This window comes from Cnephaeus nilssonii (assembly GCF_951640355.1).
Source record: "Cnephaeus nilssonii genome assembly, chromosome: 11".
Lineage (NCBI taxonomy): Eukaryota > Metazoa > Chordata > Mammalia > Chiroptera > Vespertilionidae > Cnephaeus > Cnephaeus nilssonii.
Window position 1 is genome coordinate 71,280,460 of NC_137082.1, and position 21,621 is coordinate 71,302,080.

General features: G+C 44.5%; 1 protein-coding gene across 6 annotated transcripts in view; it reads left to right on the forward strand.

The window, feature by feature from the left end:
* The window catches only part of PTPRT (protein tyrosine phosphatase receptor type T), a 932,116-nt gene that overhangs the window by 841,882 nt on the left and 68,613 nt on the right, over positions 1 to 21,621 (forward strand). For 4 of the 6 annotated variants that reach the window (XM_079783687.1, XM_079783689.1, XM_079783690.1 and 1 more), the window contains one exon: positions 13,113 to 13,303. In XM_079783687.1, the coding sequence (XP_079639813.1) occupies positions 13,113 to 13,303 (191 nt within the window). The remainder of the gene's footprint in view (positions 1 to 13,112; positions 13,304 to 21,621) is intronic. The other 2 variants (XM_079783688.1, XM_079783691.1) reach the window with 1 other exon arrangement.

Sequence of the window (21,621 nt, forward strand, 5' to 3'; positions counted from 1 at the left end):
TGTCTTTGTGGTATTATATCCACAAACTCCGCTTAAGTATACAGGGCATAGTTTGAAATGGAGAAACCAGGCTCCTATCCACCAGCACAATGGCAAACTCATCTCAGACTGCTGTTGCACATTTAAATTTCCTCTCCCAGACAAGTTTAGTCACTTCATTTTCTCTTCCTTACACATCAAAGAAACACAAAATCACCTGTCAGACTGAAGATTGTGCAACCTGTCAAAATGGAATTTTTCCAGTTTAGCTAAGGATTACTCTGCAACTATTTTGTATACCTTTGTCTTATTACGATTTTTGATGAATGAGAGAGAAAATAAGACAAGCTCATGTTTTCGGTGTGAGGTATTACTAGTATTTGAGGTTCTTTCCTACCATCACGCATTGTCCTATGAGGCTGGAGGTCTTGGACAGCAGTGATACAAACACACCACAAGATGCTGGGCATAACGCTGAAGCCAATGAGAAACTAATCATGTCTTAGGGAAGCTGACAGCCTTCAGGCCAAGAGATGCTCAGTGGATCTGGGTGTCACTAAAGTGCCAGAAGCCCACCTAGGGAAGAAATGCTTTTTCAGTAAATTTGACTTTTTGCTACCTACCAATAAACGCCCAAGGCTGATAGAACTGAGGCCGGAAAAGAAGATCTGCTACTCTCACCATAGAAACATGAAGACATGAGAGGTGAACCTTGGAAGCATATAGGTGTCGCATCTATTAGCAAGTTGGAGGACAGATTTCGGAGGGGCAGGTGTCCCTACCTGACAAATAAGTATCTAGTGAGCAGCCACTTAGTCCTGGAAATGCCGCAGTAAACAGCAGAAGCAGGGCACCTGCCTTCATGGAGCTTACAGTCTAGTGAAGGATACAGATGTTAAATAATTTCACTGTGAATTTTTCCATCACTATTGTAATTATGGAGACAACATACAGGTCCAGAAAGCTACACTGTGATTCCTGGAGGTGATACTGTTAGGATGTAACGTGGTCCTCTCAGATGGGGATGGGGCAGACAGGTGTGTGTTCCTTGATATCTCCAAGTATTCAGAAAAATTAATAGGTTTTTTTCCAGTAAAGACCCATCTACTCACCACCTAGATTCTACCATTAACATTTCATGACACTTACTTTATCACTTATTTTTCGTCTATCCCTCCCTCAATCCATCTTGATTTTTTATGCATTGCAGAGGGAAATTTCAGACATCAGTACGCTTTCCCCTGCCCTAGTACTGCACTATGCATATCAATAATGCAGACTCAATGTTCTATATATTTTTTTCCTTTGAGGTAAAATTTACATATAAATAAATGCACCAGTCTTAAGCTTTCCATTCCATGAGTTCAACAGTTGCATACATTGGTGCAACTCAACCCCCTAATAATATGCAGACAGGCCAGGAAGATCCCTCCTGCCATTCCCAGGCAAGCCTTGCCCCACTCAAGCCAATTCGTATCCCCTTTTCTGATCTTCTTTTCTACCATAGATCAGCTTTCTGTTCTAGAAGAGGGAGTGACTTTTGAGCTGAGTTCTGAAGGAAGAATAGGAGTCCACTTGGAATCGGAAGTTTGGGGGAATGTTAACCATTCCAGGAGAACAGCGCACATATGCAGACTCTCAGGTGGCCAAGAACTTGTATGGCTACAGCCTAGTGAGCAAAGGACAAAGAGACACAAGATGTGGCAGGTGAGAGAGGTGGGAGCTAGAGTAGTCATAGCCTTAGAGCCATAGTAAACATCAGGAACATAGCCATAGGGGAGTGGCCAGCCAATGAATGGCTTCAGAAAGGAGGTGCCATGCTTAGCTTTGAACTTATAAAAAATTCTCATGCCTCACTGTAAGAAACAAAAGAGAATTCAGGGATATGTGAGGATGCTGTTTCAGCCATTGGGGAAAGAGAGGGGTAGCATATATATCTGGACATGGAGAGAAGGGACCACCTCTTTTTCCTCTATTGTGTTGACCTATACTAGTAATGTCTGGCACTTCTAACAATTATAAACCACAGTGTTACATTTTCCCTTTCTCTGATGATTTTTTTAGAGATACCATTCATAAACCCTTTGTGGAAACTGTGGTTCAGAGGGGTTAAATAACTTGCCCAAAGTCACACAGCCAGTAATTGGTGGTGGTGGGGTTTTTACTCAGGTTGATTTATGTTCAAAGTCAACACACATTTGACCACCTCCCTGTCTTCAGGGAAATATGATGGGAGTCTCTCAGTCTTTCCAATTGGAATAATTTATTTCCTTGTTACATCAGATTTCTCAACCACTCCAGAATTTTCAAGGTGGAAGTCTTCCCCAGTTGCTAGCAATTCCAGCTAATTTGGGTTTACTTTAAGGATAAATTCATCTGTAGCCCATATTTCACTTTAATGATGATTTGGGGATGGGGGCAGGTGAGTCAACCAATGGGCTCTACCAATACCCAGTTTTATTTGTTTTTATTTGCACTGTTTGTAGCCCTGCCAAACACAGAAATGGCATGTAGGAGCCACCTGAAGGTTCTCATGCTGCGGGCTCAGTAGATCCCTTTATGTGTAACTCAAACCCTTCCTCATACAATCTCAGCCTATCTCTTTGCACAATTTCCCTTTCAAAAGCCATCCAATATCATTCTTTTTTCTGCTTAAAATATTATCAAAACTCTACAATTACTTTTCTTTATTATTTCTGCTTCAAGTAACTAACTCACCTAGACACGCTCTTCTAAATTCTTTTGACTATTTATATTAACACTAGAGGCCCAGTGCATGAAGATTCATGCACTGGAGGGGGGTCCCTCAGCCTGGCCTGCCCCCTCTCACAGTCCAGGACCCCTCAGGGGCGGGAGGTGACCCGGCAATCAGGGGAAGGTGACGCCCCATCACACCTCTGCTGCTGCCACTGCCGGCAGTGCAAGCTTCGGCTGGCCCTGGTTACCTGAGCCTCGGGCGGCCCTGAGCAGCTGGGCAGCTGCCATCCGAGGCTTGCCTGCACCTCGGGCCGGCCCTGGGCGGCTGGGGGTCTGAGGGGACTAGAGGATTCTGGAAGCAGGCGCACAGAGTGGCCGGACCTGCCTGGGGGCAGGCCCAGCCTTGCTGCGTGCCTGCCGCTCAGGTGGGGCTGGGGGACTGGGCACCGCCATCTTGTGGCTGTGGGCACCGCCATTTTGAGGGTGTGGCAGTCAATTAGCATATTCCCTCCTTATTGGCTGTAGGCACCACCATCTTTGCAACAGCTTGAGGGTCAATTAGCGTATTCCCTCTTTATTAGATAGGATGCACAGCCATATGCAGAACATTTAATAACCTCACAATAGTATTAATCTTTCCAACACTGAGTAACCTCACAGTTCTTACTTTACTATACTTCACTCTCATCTGATAAGTCAGCATTCCCCAGGAATCCATTTCTTCCCAGCCAATATTTGTACCATACTTTATCATTAGTTTACAAAATTGTGTAGACATCTATCTCTTTGTCAGTATGGATTTTTTTTCTATTCATTAAGTCCATATACCTGCCTCTGATAGTACATACATGTGTCTAATAGTACAAACAAATGGCGAATATGCAGTAATTAATCACTAGACTTAGGTGTTTCATGAAAGGGCTGTGTTTCCAATGGGCTAAAACATGCTTAAAGTCCAGAATTCTATCTCTTCTCATTTGTGGTTAGCACTGTATTTCCAGGTGCTTGTACATGGCCCTCAGCTTTATGCTCCTCCTCCCTCTTGGATCACTAAGTGGTTAAGGCCTAAGCATCCTGTTGCTGCTGCAGGTCTATTGCTTCTGACACACCCAGTGGCTTCATTTTTATTTCAATTGAATTAGGTTTATGAAGCCTGTGCCAGGGAACACTGGTGTCAGCACTTTTGCTGTCTTGCTTTCCCATGGATTTTCATAAAATTGTGACCCCCCCTCATAAAAAAAAAGAAAACAATGGTTTTCAAAGGTTATGTTTATAGTAAAATCCTTTCTTCAAAAACAACCCTACCTAGAAGTCTATTTCATAAAACAGAAATTTTAAAAACCATTTAGCTCTGGTTGGAGACGTGAGGGAAAACCCGTGTATTTTCTAGGCCATGCCCCACACACACGCTTGCACATGTATACACACACATGTGCATCCACAAGACCCCTCATGGGAGTCCAATTCTCTGCCCACAGAAGAGATTCCCTTCCTAACTCGGCCTCAGCTCTTAGGATGCTAAGTCCACAGACTAATAATTCGTTCATTCCTACCTCTTTACACGAGTGAACCTTTCACTTTATGATTTAGGAAAATAACGACCCACCAATAATCACTTAAGTAAAGACTGATGGCTTTTAACGAACTGGACGTAAGTCACAGAGCAAGGCCGTTACATGAATGGCCCCTCTAAAGTTGAGCAGTGCACAACATGACGGCCACACATGGTGGCCCTTTGGACCCCTGGATTATAGGAGCATCGGGGAATGTGGGGCCTGTTTGTGGGGCTCTGGCAGACTTCAGGGTTACACTGAGAGATGCTTTTTTTCATTATTGCTACAATTACCCAGGGTCCAGTAGGCAGCCCTCAGCCAAGAGACAAGAGAAAAACTCACAGGCTCCTTCTGTTGCATGAAGAATCCTTTTGGCTGTGGTGGTGGTCACAGGAATCAGCACATGTGATTAAGTTGCATAAAATGAAACATATACACATGCACAACATGAACACACACACAAGCACATGTAAACCTGTTGAGACCTGAGTGAGGTCCACGGAGTGTATCCATGCCAGTTTCCTGATTGTGACGTTGTACTTCAGCTATGTGAGATGATAACACTGGTGAAGAGTACACAGAACCTCTCTTTGTTATTTCTTATGACTGTGAATCTACAGTTATCTCAAAAAAGAACATATTTGTTAAAGAAAAAAAGAAGAAGAAGAAGAAAAAAGCCGGTGCTCTGGTGATGGGCTGATCTGACCTGTGTCTGCTGACTCCGCCACCTTCATCCGTCTTCAGACGTGTTCACGGTTTTCTGGGCCATGTACTCACTTGCCAGTCTGAGCATGTGATAAACGTGTTCTGCCAATTTCTAGCAATTGGGAAGTGGTTTATTTGTGTCTTTTTCCCCCTCTGTCATTTTTAGAAGAGATTTGTCTAATTTATTGGTGTCTTCAAAGGAAAGAGCCAGCTTTTACTTTTCTTCAGCTTCGTTATTGTGTCTTTAACTTCTATTGTGTTCCATTAACATCTGTTCTTATATTTATTTACTTGCTTTCTACTTTCAGTGACTAGATTTTTCATCTCTAGAAGTTAAATTTGTACTTTCAAACCTGCCCATCCTTCTTCCGTGATGGGTTGCGTTATTGCTGTGGTGCACAGGCCTTCCGTTTTCTCCTTAATCAATCGGAATGTGGCTATTTTATAGTCTCTCTGATTGTTTTATTATTTTCCATTCTTGGGAGGCATATTTCTCTGTGTCTCATGTCTCCCAACTCCCCCTTATGGGGACAAGCTTCCTCAGATGGCTTGTCATTCTTTCTATTTTATTTTCCCTCTGTGAGTTTCTCTTCAGTGGAGGTAGTTTGGTTGGGGGGGGGGGGCATTAATATGTCTTGAATTATGAAAACACCTCTATAGGGTGATTTTTCATTGACTTGTCAGAACAGGGGATGTTCAGTGGTGGTTACACAGGTTTCTGTGTTTGCATTTTGTCTATCACACCAGTAACATAAATGCAGACACAGACCATATGTGCTGAAGGTCCATGGTTTCCTTGCCTCTGTTTGAAAGCTACATACCCTTCTTTTTCTACTAATTGATACCTTTAGCTTAAACACACACACTTACAGAGATGTGACCATACATGCTTGAGATCCTTTAAGAACAGGATTAATATATGTTGACTGTCTGTCATGAAAAGTGAAGATATACTTTTAAAATATTTTTTAATTACAGTTGACATATATTAGTTTCAAGTGTATAGCATAGTGATTAGAATTTATATAAATTTACAAAGTGCTCACCTCCATAAGTCTAGTACCCATCTGACACCACTCATAGTTATTACAGTATTATTAACTATATTCCCAATGCTGTACTTTACATCCCCAGGACTGTTTTTTAACTGGCAATTTGCACATCTTAATCCTTTCCTCTTTTCACCTGTCTCCCAACCCCCCTCCCATCTGGCAACCAGAAGTTGATATACTTGTATTTTTAGTGATGCATCCATCACCTACTTCCTGGTTTTTGCTGGTAAAATTTCATACGTTAGGCAAGAATTTCTATATTAGATTTTTATATAGTTTCTCTATAAGAATCCTTTTATTGTAGTTTATCCTATTTTATTCAGTTTTTTTTCAGTTTTTATATTCACATCTATGTTAAACTGATTTTGGTGTTTAACAAATTGATTCTTTTATAAAATGCTTACCGCCAACCTTGTTGAGTCTTTGTTTGTTTGTTTGTTTGTTTTTCCCCACCTCCCCACGCCTCTGGACAAGAATCTGAGCCAGTAGCCTCCTAATGAAAAACAACGTATATGAATGTATCGTTTGGGGCACAGCATTTTCCCCTCGAAAATTGTGTCCCACTGCTTTCTGGCATTTAAATTTGGGCGACAGAAAATATGGTTAGCATTGTTTCTTTTCTTTTATAATCATTTTTCCCAGCCTAGATGTTTATCTGAGCATTTCTATATCAATACTATTTAAACAATTGTATCATGCGATCTGTCCTATTTTTAAGTTGTACGTGGAGAACTCTTTATTGAAGATTTAGGTTTTTATTCTGCCAAAGAGCTGCTTTTACATTATGCCTCTTATTATTTCTTCTGTTCCATTTATTCGCTTCTCTCCTTTAGCAACACCAATTATCTGGCTGTTATGTGTCTGTTTTCTTTTCTCTGAAAATGTCTTTTTGGTGCCTTAGCACATGAACACACATGAGCAGACGATAGATACAGAGGAAATAGACATCTCATTGTTATACCCTTGCATTTTCACTGCAAGGTTCTCAAATTCATCTTCTGCAAGTTTCTGCCTATTGCTTATTCTCATTAAAGATTCCTACGCTCATTTCAATTCGGCCATTGTGTCTTGGTTTCCTCACAATCTTCTCTTGCCTCACCCAGCAAGGGTTTTTCTTTCTTTCTTTTTTTTTTAAAAAAAAATGTTTTTATTGATTTTAGAGAGCAAGGAAGGGAGGGGGGTAGAGAGATAGAAATATCGATGAGATAGAAGCATCCATCAGCTGCCTCTTGCATGCCCCCTACTAGGGATCAAGCCTGGGCATGTGCCCTGACAAGGAATTGAACTGGTGACCTCTTGGTTCATGGGTCCATGCTCAACCACAGAGCCACACCAGCCAGGCACTCAGAGAGGGGTTTTTCTAGTTGCTTCTTAAGTTGATCCATGTTTTGAAAAATCTGTTGTCTTGTTATTTAATCTTTCACTTCCTTTATTCTTCCACGTTTTCTAAAATGCATTTCTATTTTCTATCATGTAGGTTAAGATTCCAGTAACAGGAAAAAAATCAAATTTGTTTAAAGAATAAGTTAATGTATTATCTCACAGAATCAGAAGTCAAGAGTTGGAGCTGGTTCTATAGTTGGCTGAAGGAGATGCTTAAGGATATCATTAAGGACCCAAGTTCTTTCACGTTCTCCCCTTGCCCACCTCACGGGGGCATGATCCTCAGCCTGGCCACGTGGATGCAAGATCCCTCTAGCAGCTGCAGGCATCACCCCCACATATAGTAATATGTGGGGAGCAGGGAGGTCACTGAAATGTTCCTTTTAGAAGTAAGGACAGCCTGGCCAGCGTGGTTCAGTGGTTGAGTGTCAATCTATGAACCAGAAGGTCATGGTTGGATTCTGGGTCACGGCACATGCCTGGGTGTGGGCTCAATCCCCAATGTGGGGCATGCAGGAGGCAGCTGATAGGTGATACTCTCTCATCATTGATCTTCCTGTCTCTCTCTCCTTCTCCCTTCCTCTCTGAAATCAGTAAAAAAAAAAAAATATATATATATATATATATATATATATATATATATATATATTTTAAAAATAGAAGTAAGGACACCTTTCCTAGGAGCTTCTGTCTCATTGAAAATTTGACAAAGAGGATAGGAACACCTGTAAGTAAAGTGGAATGTGCCCCTAGATCTAGGAAGAGGGTCATCCTCCCCAGTCACATGGGGAATGTGTAGGCACCCAAACTAATTTGAGGGCTCTGCCAGCAAGGAAGGAGGTACCAGATGGTGGTTGGGTAAACAGCCAACACTGACTGCTTTTTTCTTTTGAAAATTGTCTTTTTCTCAGCATCCAAGAGTGTCCTTTTCCTTATTTGTAATATGGGTTTTTTTCTAAGACCCATGTTGTTTTGTTTCTGTCCACTTAACTCTAAAGGAGGAGGAGATACCACTCCAGGACTGGCATTTACCATAAACCGAGCAGGCAGGTGCTCATTGTTGCCCTCGCTGTCTCGCTGGTTGGAATCCTTTCCTTGTGGCTGAAGCAGGAGGCACAGGGATGTTCACAGCCCCACCCCCCTATTGCCTGTCTGACACCATCCTTCTCTCCGATGCGGTGCTGCGGGGGGAGTACATGCTCCCTCCACAGAGAGGAGGATCGAGGATTGATTTATAAATGGGAAGGAATAGTTGAATCCCGAAGGCACCTTCCCCATGAGCGTTCCCATCACAGATTCTTCCTGATACTGAATCTGCATTCAGGGACAAAGGCCTTTATCCATCATCTGTTGTCGTTGCCACGTTGGAGACCCCCCGTGAAAGGGACTGAGGGGAGAAAGGGCTTGGAGATGCCAACCCCTCATATTTGGTTTTTAGGGCCTCTGATTCTGAGTCCCAAAAAAGGACATAGAAAAAGAAAAAAACACTTTTTATCTATCCTTCAGGCTGTTGTCACTTCAAATAACAAAGTAGATGAGTGTCAGTTGCCAATTGTATTATGTCCATTTCAACTTTGTGAAGCGTGGCACAGTGGGTGGCATTGTACTAACTCTCAGTTTTACAAGTTCTGCCCTTTGCATTTGGTCAGACTTAAAAAAGAGAAGTTCATTCATTCCATCTGCCATTACATTGAGTGAGAGCACAACACCTGTGGATATGAGAATAAAGAATGTAAAATACATCGGCAATAATTTTATACGGACTATATGTTGAAATATTGATTTTGCTGTATTGGGTTAAATAAAATGTATTCTTGCTCCTTTTTGCTTTATTTAATGTTGCTATGAGAAAATTTTCAGTTACACATGTGGCTTGCGATATATTTCCACTGGACCCCTTTGCCCCACCATGTAGCTCCTGAAGGCTCTCATCTCCCTGCCTCTTTCTTCCTCTAGATCTGTGTGGCCCGATACAGTAGCCTCATGTGGAAATTTACCTTTAAATTGATTGAAATGAAACAAATTTTTAAATTCCATCCCTCAGTCACATTAGCCATATTTCACGTGTGGTGAGGGGCCCCCATATCACACAGCACGGACCGTTTTCAGCACCATGGAAAGTTCCACTGGACAGAGGTGATGTAGGTTGTAGGTAGATATGGCCAAACCCACAGAGATGGGGCATGAATGCCTAAAGCATGGAAGCGTTTCCATGGTGCCTAACTCTGCAGCACATCATCCTCTCATCCGTCTCCTGGATGCGGGTCCCTTCCCGCCTTTGTTAGGCTTGTTTACACACACTTATCTCTCCTTTCCTCCCGCTGGGACTGCGGTGCACTTATCTCCCTCTGAGCACACTTCCCCCCACCCCGCCGTGTGAACACGAGATCTAACACCGTGCTTTGTACAATGTAGGTATTCAGTAAATATTTGTTAACCAGTTGGAGTGGCAATTCCTAGCAAGCAATTGGAAATATGTGGCTGAAGCTAGAGGGAGATATATAGTGGCTGGTAGCAGAGGGGTAAAAAAAAGAGAGAGAGAGAGAGAGAGAGAGAGGGAGAATGTCAAAGCCAGACTCCCAAGGAAGAAGGAAGAGGACCTGGTAGAGAGACAGAAAGGAGGAAATGGGGACGGTGGTGACCTGGGACCTCAGACAGGTCATCAAAATCCCTTTGCCCGCCCCACCAGCCCCTCACGGGCAGCAGCTAGAGTTACTGCAAGGGAATTCACAGGCTTAGGCAACAGCTGCAGAAAAAGGGCAAAAGAAACCCAAAATATTACTATGTGATAAATAAACATGCAGGACCCATAAATGAGAAGTTGAAATGGTCTGAGAATTAAGGGTCTGGTGAGGAGAAAAATGAAAAATGCCCTCTCTCTGGGCCAGCTGATTTGAGTTACATTTTACGCGCGGTGTGTGAGTTCCAGCACCCTTTTGAATTAGCAGCAGAATCGCACATTAGTTTTAAGGCTCCCTCTCGAATAGGAACATCATAACGCTTTTTAATTGGGGCTGATAAAAATGTAGCATTACTTGTAGGTTCCTGAGAGAAGTGAGTTGTGAAATTGGGTTTTCATTAAACCTAATGATGGAAAATTAAGTATAGTGCGTCGGGTGAAATGGGGTGTAATAAAGGCACCACGTCTGCATTATCGGAGGTTAATAAGGGAATAGGTGAGGTAGGATGCATTGGAAAAAGAGTCCAACTAGTTGAATTAATAAACCTTGAAAATCCCTTGGTTCCAAGTCTTCATAGCATCATTAGCTCCAGCATTGACATTATTACAAATGTTATAGCAACACAAGTTGCTCGATTTCAAATGCATTTATTTTCCGTTGCAGCGTTGGTTTTGCTGACACCAAGTTTACCGTCTGTCTAGCCATGTGTTTAGGGAAAATATTCATATTGGTAGCTCTTTGGTTTTGGAAACACTTGGCATCTCACAAAAATTGCCAGGTGCCCATTGCCAAGAAGCCTGTCTCTGCCAGGCAGCCGGTCTCCCAGGCTCTGCCAGGTAGCCGGTCTCCCAGGCAGCCCGTGCCTCAAGTCCTTGAGACCATGGGTCTCTGAAGACATCTGGGGATGGTGGCTTAGGTAGGAGACACTTACCGGGCTCCAGCTCCGCCTCTCCTGGGGAGCAGGGCAGAATCTAGAGGAGCAAGCTCCGGCACTCCTTGCTTCTCCATCCCCAACTTCCTCCCCCTCCCAGTCCATCACAGGAGTGGTGCTCCCAAGATGCCTCATGTCCATGTCAGCTGATGTGACAGCATGACCCCTACACGAAGTAGTACGAGTCCTTAAAGAAGGATTCTTCTTCAAACCCTTCGACAGCTTCCCACTGGCTTGGAGATGCTTGCACATTCGTGGCCTTTCTAGGCGGGCCCTCACACCGTCTCTCACAGCTTGTCCCATCACATTTCCGCCCACCGCCTTCACTCCCTATCCACCTCCTTGCTCTTACCTAAAAGCACCTGGCTTCTCCGACTCCTGTTCTTGTCTCTTTTCCTACTAGACCATCAAGCCTTGAGGGTGGAATCTGCATTGCTCTGTGCACAGCCAGTGCCAACCCGAGTCCCTGGCATACAGTGGGTTCCCAATAAGTCTAACTCCCCATCACAAGGGTGCGATGGATGGAGAAGGGAAGCAGCGCCCACGTTCGCCAAGCACTACGCTTAAGCAATGCCAGTGATGATGAGTTCCCTGTTATTTAAAATCCCAGGAGAAAATGTAATCGGTATTTTTATGTGCTAACATCTCACCTAGACCCTTCTTCCTTGTGCAGAAAGCTGTTCACTAGATCTTTGTGTTGGCAATTCTTTCCTTCCTGGGAACAGTGTTTCTCAGGCTGTCACACAGAAGGAGAGCTCACCTTCACATGCAGAGTCATGTCTGATGGGTTATTGTGACATGAAGCACAACCAAGCTGAAGGAAACATGGTTTTTGAAATGACGAGTTGCAGAAAATCAGGAATATATGTTAAGCCTCCCAGGAATGGGTATGGCATAGGCCTAGGGGGGTCCTGCAGGGGTGCCTGGCTGAGCCTGAACACACCTAGCTAAGATACATCAAATCTGACTTCTCACCTCATACATGCCACAGACAGAAAGTCCAGGGCATAGACTGTCCATGTCGTTGGGAAAAGGTTGGGTAGACCAACCCCAGAGGTTCTGGGGTAGATAAACCATCCCGGAAAGACCAGCAAGGAATGCCAAGCAGTGAGGTGGTAGGACTAGAAGGTGGTTGTCCAAGGGGAACAGAAAATCTCAAACCCAACCTCAGCAGACATCAGTTCCCAGGGCCAAACTAACAGAGGACAGTTAAAGCAACACAGTGGGTGTAAGGATTATTACCAGGGGGAAATATAGATCTTTTATCAAGGAGGGATGATATGAAGGAGATAATGAGCTTAGGACCCAGGCCTGGGAGAAGTGAATGACAGAACTAAAGGAGCAAGTTCGGGCCTCCCTACCTGCAAGGTGGGTTCTTCGACCCTCCTGGAGCAAGAGTGTTCAGTGGTGGGGGAGCTGGAAGGAGGCAGAAGGTGGTCACTGCTGTAGAGCCACAGCTGGAGAGCAGCTGAGAGGTCAGGGCCCCTGCTGGGGCTGGGGCTCCAGTTCCTTCCTCCCAGAGTACCACCCAACAGAGACAAACTGGTGGAGACACCAGGTCCCGGGGTACAGGCAGTGGATCCAAAGCACACATACACATGGCCCTGGTCTCCAGGATCCAAAGCACATACACACATGGCCCTGGTCTCCAGGATCCAAAGCACACAAACACATGGCCCTGGTCTCCAGGACCCTGAGGCTTTGCAGGCAGGCACCCTGCTTCCTAAACAGGAGGGTGCTCCCAGTATCTAGCCTGCCTGACTTCTCAGTGGTTCTGATATTGGCCAGGATTGGCCAAGACCATCCTGACGAGCCTCAAGGAAGGCCTGGGATAAGGTGGTGATGGAAGCCAACCTGGACTTGCTCTTTACTTTATCAATATGTACCTTTGAGATGGAACAAACCAAGGGCTGTTGTGTTCACAGGTTTGTTTGTTGATTTAATTTTTAAGTCTATCCCCACAGCCATGCCCAGGAAGCAATGTGTCTCTTTTCTTTCTCTGATTTATCAGTTGAATCATGAGTTAGTTCCCTCTGGCCTCCTCAGGTCCCGCCTCTTGCCAGGGAAGGCACAGAGGACCGAGGGCAAAACTCCCGTAGGTGATGGTCTGTTCTGCCTCTTCTCTTTGAAGCAGATGGCAGCCGCGGAGAGCTGTCCCAGCCCACCCTCACCATCCAGACCCACCCCTACCGGGCCTGCGACCCCATGGAGATGAGCTATCCCCGGGACCAGTTCCAGCCGGCCATCCGCGTGGCTGATCTGCTGCAGCACATCACCCAGATGAAGAGAGGCCAGGGCTACGGGTTCAAGGAGGAATATGAGGTAAGAGACCACCTATGCAGACACTCCCAGATGGGTGCAGAAGCTTCTGGGGCTAACGCTTTGCTACTAAAAGTATAATCTCTGGACCCGCAGCATCAGCGTCACCTGGGAGCCAGTTGGAAATGCACCGTCTCTGGCCCCACCCAGACTTACTGAATCACCCACATTTTAACAGAACCTAAGTGACTTGTATACCCTTTAAATTTTAGAAGCACCATTGAAGACCCTTAAGCCCCCTTCCCCCTTTCCTTCTCTCTCTCTCTCTCTCTCTCTCTCTCTCTCTCTCTCTCTCTCTCTCTCTCTCTCTCTCTCTCTCTCTCTCTCCCTCTCCCTCTCTCTCCCTTTCATTGCGCAGTTATCGCCAAAGTTTCTGCACTTTGGAGTCACAGCTTCGCTCAGTATGCAGCTCCAATGGCTCCAGCCCCCAGCCCCCCATGTTGAGGGAAGCCAGCAGGTCTCCCTGCCAGTGCATCTGGGAGGCTTGCTTGTTCCTGGGCACCTCTTGCCTCATTCCCACACTTCTGCTGTGTTCTCAGTGCCCCCAAGTCAATACCTCATCCCCAGTGCCTCTGTCCCCTCTCTGTACCTTCTCCTCACCTCTGCATGGGACACCCCTTTCCTTACTCCCAAAGCATCTCTAACCCTAGGTTTTATGAGTACCGGTTGCTACTGAGGTTTGGGTGGTAACGGGGCCAGGGAGTGGTGGCTTGCAGCAAAGCACAGGAAGTGCCTGAATACAAGCGGTCCTACGGTCCTCATCTCCTCACAGGTCTCTACACCCACTGCCTTTCCCAAAAGTTCTTTTTCGTGTCCTCAAAACTCCCTTTTTTCCCTTCTCCCAGCAGCCAGGAAAAGGCCTCCACACCCCTTCCCTTCTGAGGAAGAACAATTTCGCTTTCCTTGTCTCACTCCTTTTGTTTCAAAGCTTGCCTATTAGGCGACCCCTCTTACAAATAAAAAAAAGTGAAATAAAATTGAAGGGAAACTCATTAAGATGCTTTCCTGAACTAAAGAGCACCTCACTCCCCCAGAGGGGCCCCGCAACCCTCCACCCCCAAGTCGGAATGCAGTTGCAGCCAGCTTTGGAATTTCCTTTTTTCACTTTTCCTTTTCTCTCTCCCTCTCCGCCTTCCCAAAATATCTTGGGAGCACCTACTGTGTGCTAGGCTCTGAGTTATATGAGCTAGTTTTTTGTGGCTCTTTTTCCACATGCAGCATATGCCCCCGTTATACTCGGTTCAGTTTCATGTGTACAGTGAGAAGTCATGGACTCGGACTCTACCCAGTTGGAATTCTGGATCATGCAGACTAAGTTTATCTCTCAGACTATATTCTGAGAAGGAGCAGGCCAAGAAATGATTGCAGAAGCTCTGTGAGGTCATGAAACTGTGCTCCGAGGAGGGCCAGACAGCTGGGCTCCAATGCAATATACACTGTGTGATCTTAGCATCTCATCTTGTCACCTGAGCATTAAAATTCATTTGTTGGTTGAGTGAGAAGTTTGGATAAGGTGACTTCTAAGGGCCTGTCTGGTCCTAAACCTTTATGAGAGTGTAAAATGTGGTGGCAAGGGGCATGTTGGACACATTTATGAGAGCAGACGTGTTTGTGTCAATGCACGTGAGTGATTACTAACCCGCTCAGGAGAACAGGCAGTTCATTGCAAATGTAGTCAGAGGAAAACAGCATTTTTCATATGCTGCCTGCAAATTTTTGGAGGATGTCAGGATAAGAGTTAAAGGAGATTGTCTCATTACCTCCCGTGCCTGGGCCTTACCTCCTAGGGCTTTGGCTGAATGGTCTCAAGCCCTTAAAGTATGAGGGATGGTGTGTGTGTGTTTGTGTGTGTGTGTTTGTGTGTGTGTGTGTGTGTGTGTGTGTGTCTGTGTGTGTGTCTGTGTGTGTGTCTGTGTGCTTATCCACACCTATATAGATCCGTTGAGTGAATGTTCGGGAGAGGGTGTGTTGTTTGCAAAGGCATATTCAATATCATGGTAGTTTACTATGTCAGTTATAATATTTACTTTGCTTTAACGTTTTAAATAACACCAGGGGAGCAGTGTGACATCAAAAAGAGTAACAAGTAGACAAAGCCTGAGAAACACTGTTGTAAGAACTTAGGATCTAAAGTTTGAAAACAAAAACATTTGACTACTTTGGTGCATTGCCTTCCAGATTGATATCTCTTTTAAAAGTGTGGTTGATTTAAAAACATTTTTGTTGCCTTTTTGCACTTTTTAAACATTTTTAAATAAACAACAGAAAATATTTCTCACAGTTCTAGAGGCAGGGAAGTCCAAGGTCAGCGTGTCAGCAGATTCAGTGCCTGGTGGGAGCCCACTTTCTGGCTCACAGATGCCCATCTTCTCACTGTGTCCTCACATGGCAGAGGAGTGAGGGATCTCTGTGGATCGCTTTTATGAGGGCACCAATCCCATTCATGAGGGCTCCACCCTCATGACCTATGCACCTCCCAAAGGCCTCCCCTCCTAATACCATCACATTGTGGATTAGGTTTCAGCATCTGACACTGGGGGGCACACATCACATAGACAAATACTCAGATGACAGCACTCTTCCATAACCATAACACAGTGATAAAAGTGAGGCAATTTAACACTGATACAATGTCTGTTTGTTTGTGCATTTGTTTTTCCCAAACTTTCTGGCATGGAAGTAAACTGCCTTTATAATGAAAAAGAAAATAATACATGTTGTTCCATCATTTGGAAATATCACTAACTAGACTGGCCTTGACCTCAATTAGTTCCAAATTATATTAACCAGTTAGCTGGAATGCTTAGCTTCTAGTTAACAGCACTTTCCGATTAACTGGAGGCTAACTGAAAAACTTTGCTTAATGGCAGTCTTTCCACATGTGCCAGTTCCCTCTCCTAGACTGTCGCTGGGTATGGCTTTGATCATCAGGCCCCTGTGATGCCTGGAGTCTACATGCTGTGCAGGAGTCACAGCACTGCTTGAAGACTGTGTTCTATAAGACAACATGTCTGGGTGTGGATCCCACTTTCAAACAGCATTAGCCATGCACTTTGTTTACTGCCTGTCACTCCCCTACACCGCTCAGTGTGTTGTTAGTTTTTCATACCAACGAGTGGGTTTGACAAGTTGACATAGAAGGGACCTCTCAGCAGTAAGGAAACTGTGTCTTCTAAAATTCAGTTCAGTTGTACAATCAAAAATTTTTTCATTAAATTTTTACTGAGTATTTACTATTCCTAAGGACTGGTCCAGATATCTTAGATATGACAGTGAACAAAACAGACAAAGATCCATACCCTCATGAAGCTTTTGTTCTATCAGGGGAAACAGGAAATAGCAGTAGACTTAAAACTAAGTTATTTTACAATCACTTAATGGGATATGTTAGTAAATAATGCCATGTGCTAGTGACAAATACTGTTTACTATGTTATCAACTACCCTAAATCTTAGTGGCATAAAACAACTAATTTATTGTGCCCACTGATTCTGTGAGTCAGGATTTGGACAGGGCACAGGGGGAATAGTTGTGTCTGCTTCATGATGTCTGAAGCCTGAACTTGGAAGGCTCTAAGGCTGGGGGGCTGGAAGCATCTGCAAGAGTCTTCACTTCATGTCTAATGATTAATGCAAACTGCCAGATGGGATCTCAGCTGGGATTGTCAGCTAGAACACCTACACATGGCCTCTTCAGGTGGACTGGGCTTCCTCACAGCGTGGTTGCCTTAGGATAGTGAACTTCTTACATGGAAGCTCATAGATCCAAAGGTGAGCTTCATAGCTAACAAGATAGAAAGTAATCACCCTTTGTGACCTAGACTTGGACATCACAGCATCACTACTACCACATGCTATTGGTTATAAGCAAGTAATAACTGTTTATGTTCTAGGGAGGGGAAGTAGTCAGTCTCTCTCTCTCTCTCTCTCTCTCTCTCTCTCTCTCTCTCTCTCTCGCCATGGATGGATAGAGGAGCCATTGAAAGATTCTAAGAGGGAATACAGACCTTGAAGGTATTGGAAAATATAATCTTTGAATGATACAATATACCATAGATGGGGGGAAGAATAGAGCAAGGATGGGAGATGGGGTATCCTGGGGACATGGAGTGAAGGAGGGGCTCCAATATTAAATAGGGGAGAAGGATAGTCCTTAATCAGAAGATGACATTTGAGCAGAGACATGATGGAAGAGAGTTCCAGATCAAGGAAGTAATATATCTGGGATGTACAAGGAGGCCAAGGTTGTCATGAGTAAGTGAACAAAGAGCAAAACTAATAGAAGATGCTATTGGAAAAATAAAGAGGGTTGACCACATAATACCTTTACGCCATTATAGGACTTTGGCTTTTACTCTTAATGAAATGACAGCCACTACAGAGTTTTGAGAAGACAACTAAGAACAATCTGACATTATTTGAAAGCCTCATTCTTGCTACTACCTTGAGAATAGACAACGGGAGGCAAGAGTAAAAGCAGGGAGACCAGTTAAGAGGCTACAGCAGAAACTCGGGTGAGAGACAACAGTGACTCAAGCCAGGGTGTGGCAGTGGAGGTGGTGAGAAGTGGTTGGATTCTAAATATATTTTCAGCATAGAGCCCATGGGATTTTCTAACACCTCAGATGTAGCATGTGAGAGAAAGAGAGGAATCAAGGGTGACTCCAAGGTTATTACTACCTGAGCCCCTGGAAGGATGGAGTGGCCACCAATGGACATGGGGAAGCAGCGGTAGAGAAAACCTGGGGACAATGAAGCAATTGTGGGTTTAATTTTAAACTGAGTTTAAGATATTTACTAGATATCTTAGTAGACATGGAAAGTAGATAGTTGGGTATATGAGTCTAGAATTTGGGAAAGAATCCTGGGCTAGGGAGAAAACGTTGGGAGTTTTTGACATATAGGTGATAGTAAAGCCATAAGACTTCAAAGTCAGCAAGTAGGTGAACAGAGAAAAAGATAGGGACCAGACACTGAACTTTGAGGAATTTCAACTTTAAGATGTCTGAGTACTTTCCACAAACTAGACATTGTACTAGATTGTTGGAACTGAGGAGATGACATAGTGCCCTTGCATTCTGAGGAACTTGGAGCCTGTTTTTACAGACAGGCATATGAACTGATCATTTCACTATCTTGGCAAAATGTCACGATAAAGGTATGCCCTTGGGGATGGGATGCAGTAAGCCTAGCCTCAAGGTGGGTGGCCGGTGGCTTTCTAGGAAACATAAAGCCTGAACAAAAGCTGGAGAAGTAGGAATAACCAAATAAAAGCAGGGAAGGACTAGGACAGACAAGCTATGGCATGGAGCTACGCACAGTAGGTTGAGTTACCAGAACTGGGAAAAGTTTGGTTACATATAAACCAGGGGAGGAAACATGGATGGAGAATGGGGCTGAAATTGTCAGTAGGGGAGGCATGGGGTGGAGATAAGGGGATATTTGTCAGGCTAAGGAATTTGGATTTTATACCAGGGGCCATGGGATAAATTGAAGGGAGTAGGATTTTTAAGCTGGATTTGTGTTTTAGATGTAACTTAATCTGAGCAGGGAGAGCAGAGATAGGTAGGGGGCTGGGACAGTGATTCAGGGAAAAGGTGGGATTGCCTGAAACAGGAGACTGGGCCCAGAGCCCACACAAACCCACATACATTCTCTCATGTAGAGCCGTAAAATCAGCTCATTCTCTTTGGCCTGAAAACTTGAGTCTCTTGATATATATTTTTTAAGTTCAATGACTTGAAGTTATGTATGAATCGTCCTGAATTGATAGTCAGAATGCCTGGATTCAAATCCTGTCTCTTTCATTAAGTGTATGGGTGACCATGGGCAGGTTGCTCTGTCTCTCTGAGCCTCCATTTACATACTTATGCAATGAGGGTGAGGGGGTTGGTCAAAATGGTCCAAAGAGCACTTCTGTCCAGGATATTTTGAGAGTCTATGTAGGAACTAATGTGCAAGCCAGCTGGCTCTCCTCCTACTGATAGTCCTACTGGACCCCGCTCTCTGGGGATACTACCAAAGTTTTCTCTCCAGCCCAGGCTTTTTCCCCAAATTCTAAACTCATATACCCAACTATCTACTTCCCATGTCTACTAAGATGTCGCAGGTCCTAGCAACTGTGATTGACAAGGGGCCTTGAGTTGCTAAGAACTCAAGGAGGCCTAAGGCAAGTTAATTACACCTGCCATGCAGATTTGAGTCTTAGAAGTTTTCAATCTTGGCTGCATGTTAGAATTACCTGGGGAAGTTTTTACAACACCAATATCCAGACCATCTTTCTACCAATTAAATCAGATTCCCTGGGGTGGGATCCAGAGATCTCTATTTTCTATGTTCTCCAGATGACTATAATGTACTTTTAAAGTTGAGAGACACTGGTCTAGAAAGATCCACAGAGTCCCTAGTGCATGCCCTGCTTATGCCCAAGACCCATCACCTCACCAGTTGTATTTGCTGCTGGTCATATCTGATGCCCATGGAGGGGTGAGGGGACCTGCTAATGGCACACAGCCACAGGAAAGTCAAAGGGCTTCTGCATTTGACTGTGGACTGGAGAGTCTTCCCTCCTCCCCACCCTACTTCTCCTGCCTATATTCTCTCACCTTCCCCAAAACAAAACAAAACGAAGCATGCCAGCAAATGCCAAGAGAACTTAGCTGGAGAGTGGGGCTGTCTGTGAGCTCTGTAACCCCAGCCATCATCATGATCAGAAGAGTAGAGGGTTTGGGGAAGATGGGGGACAACCGGAAGAGGTGACTGTGATGGAGAGAAGGAAGAGAAGCTGTTAATAATACCAGTCCAGTCCAGGCAGTCTGTCATCCTAATGAATGGAACAAGTCCAGTAGGGTGACCAGAAGGTATCTGGTTATTACAGCTCTATTAAGACTATTGAAGCAGCCAGGAACAGCTGTGTGGAGTGAGATGCAGCCTAATCAAGAGCAAGCGTTTGTTTGTTTTCCAGCTCAGGGCGGTCACGCTGTGTGCCGACACGCCATGTGCATGGCTTTGTAGGGAGACGCCAGTGTTGCCATCTTTCTCTTTGTCTTCTGTGGATGATGGTGGGCAGGCAGCCTCCTGCTGGGGTGTAACCATTGTGATGGATGCTTCAGGTCACCCCAGTTGCCCTCTTTTCTAATCAGAGCCACCTAAACAGATGCAGAGTAGACCTTCTGCTTCTCCCACAGCTTTTTCTCTCCTCAGTTGGTAACAGAGTCCTTAGATACTCTGTTCCAGCTTATCCATCTAGAGGAGAGTGATTCTGGGTAGAGGCAGGGGGAATCTGTAGCAGATGCCCAAATCATGAAAGGGAAGACTGTGGTTGTTCTCCAGCTCTGGGAACTCATAATGACCCAAATAGGAAGTATTGGACTCCACCTGCTCATTTCACTCCATTCCCAGTGGATTACAACAAGGGGGGAAATGGTCGTTTCCGGACAGGGGGGTGCCCAAAAAACATCAGTAACTCATGAGGTTTCAGACTTGGAAATTTTTCCAACAGAAAAGAGCTCTATTAACGTACTCTTTTCCTTTGAGTTTATTGAGTATTTTTTCCACTTAATTCTATTTGCAACCCAGGAAACAATATTTTCTGTGTTTAATATAGGAACCCTTCCCAACCAAGTGAGCAGTTTTCACGCAGTACCACAGAAAAAGCTCTTGGCTGAGAGTCCAGACCTAGGTCTCAGTCTGCTCCTGCATGCTGAATGGTCTTGGACAAGACTCTTCCACCTCTGGGTTCCCATTTCATCTTCTGTGAAAGGTCTGACTACATAGCATGGACTTCTGAAGCCTGATAGTATAGGCATCTACTTCATTTGGTCAGAAATACTTATTGAGCACCTGCTTCATACCTTGCACTGTTTGGGGCATTTGAGGTAGTTAGAAAGCTAAATAAAGAAAATAAAGACCCTTACTTTAAAGTAAGATCATGGTTTTACCATGCTGTGTAATTATAAAACAGAATGCTAGTTAAAATGCTTTATAGACCTGTGAGTCCTGCATGTCAGAGTCAGCTGGAACATTAGTAAAAAACATTAAGACATGAGTTCATTGACATGGAACAGGACCCAGGCCTCTGCATTTTACCAAATCCCATTGGGAAATTTGGATCCCTACCAAACTCTGGGAACCATTGGCCTAAAATTTGTCAGTTAAAATTGTGTAGCTTTTCATGGGGCCTTTTAAAGGAGGTCTTGGGACTCAACGTGCAGACGCACATTTCACCATCCTGTCCCATTAAAGCTCCTGTCGGTCTTGCTGGGGTCTGGTTTTCTACTTCGCTTCCCCAGCAGGACTCATAAATTACCTTCTACTACTGAC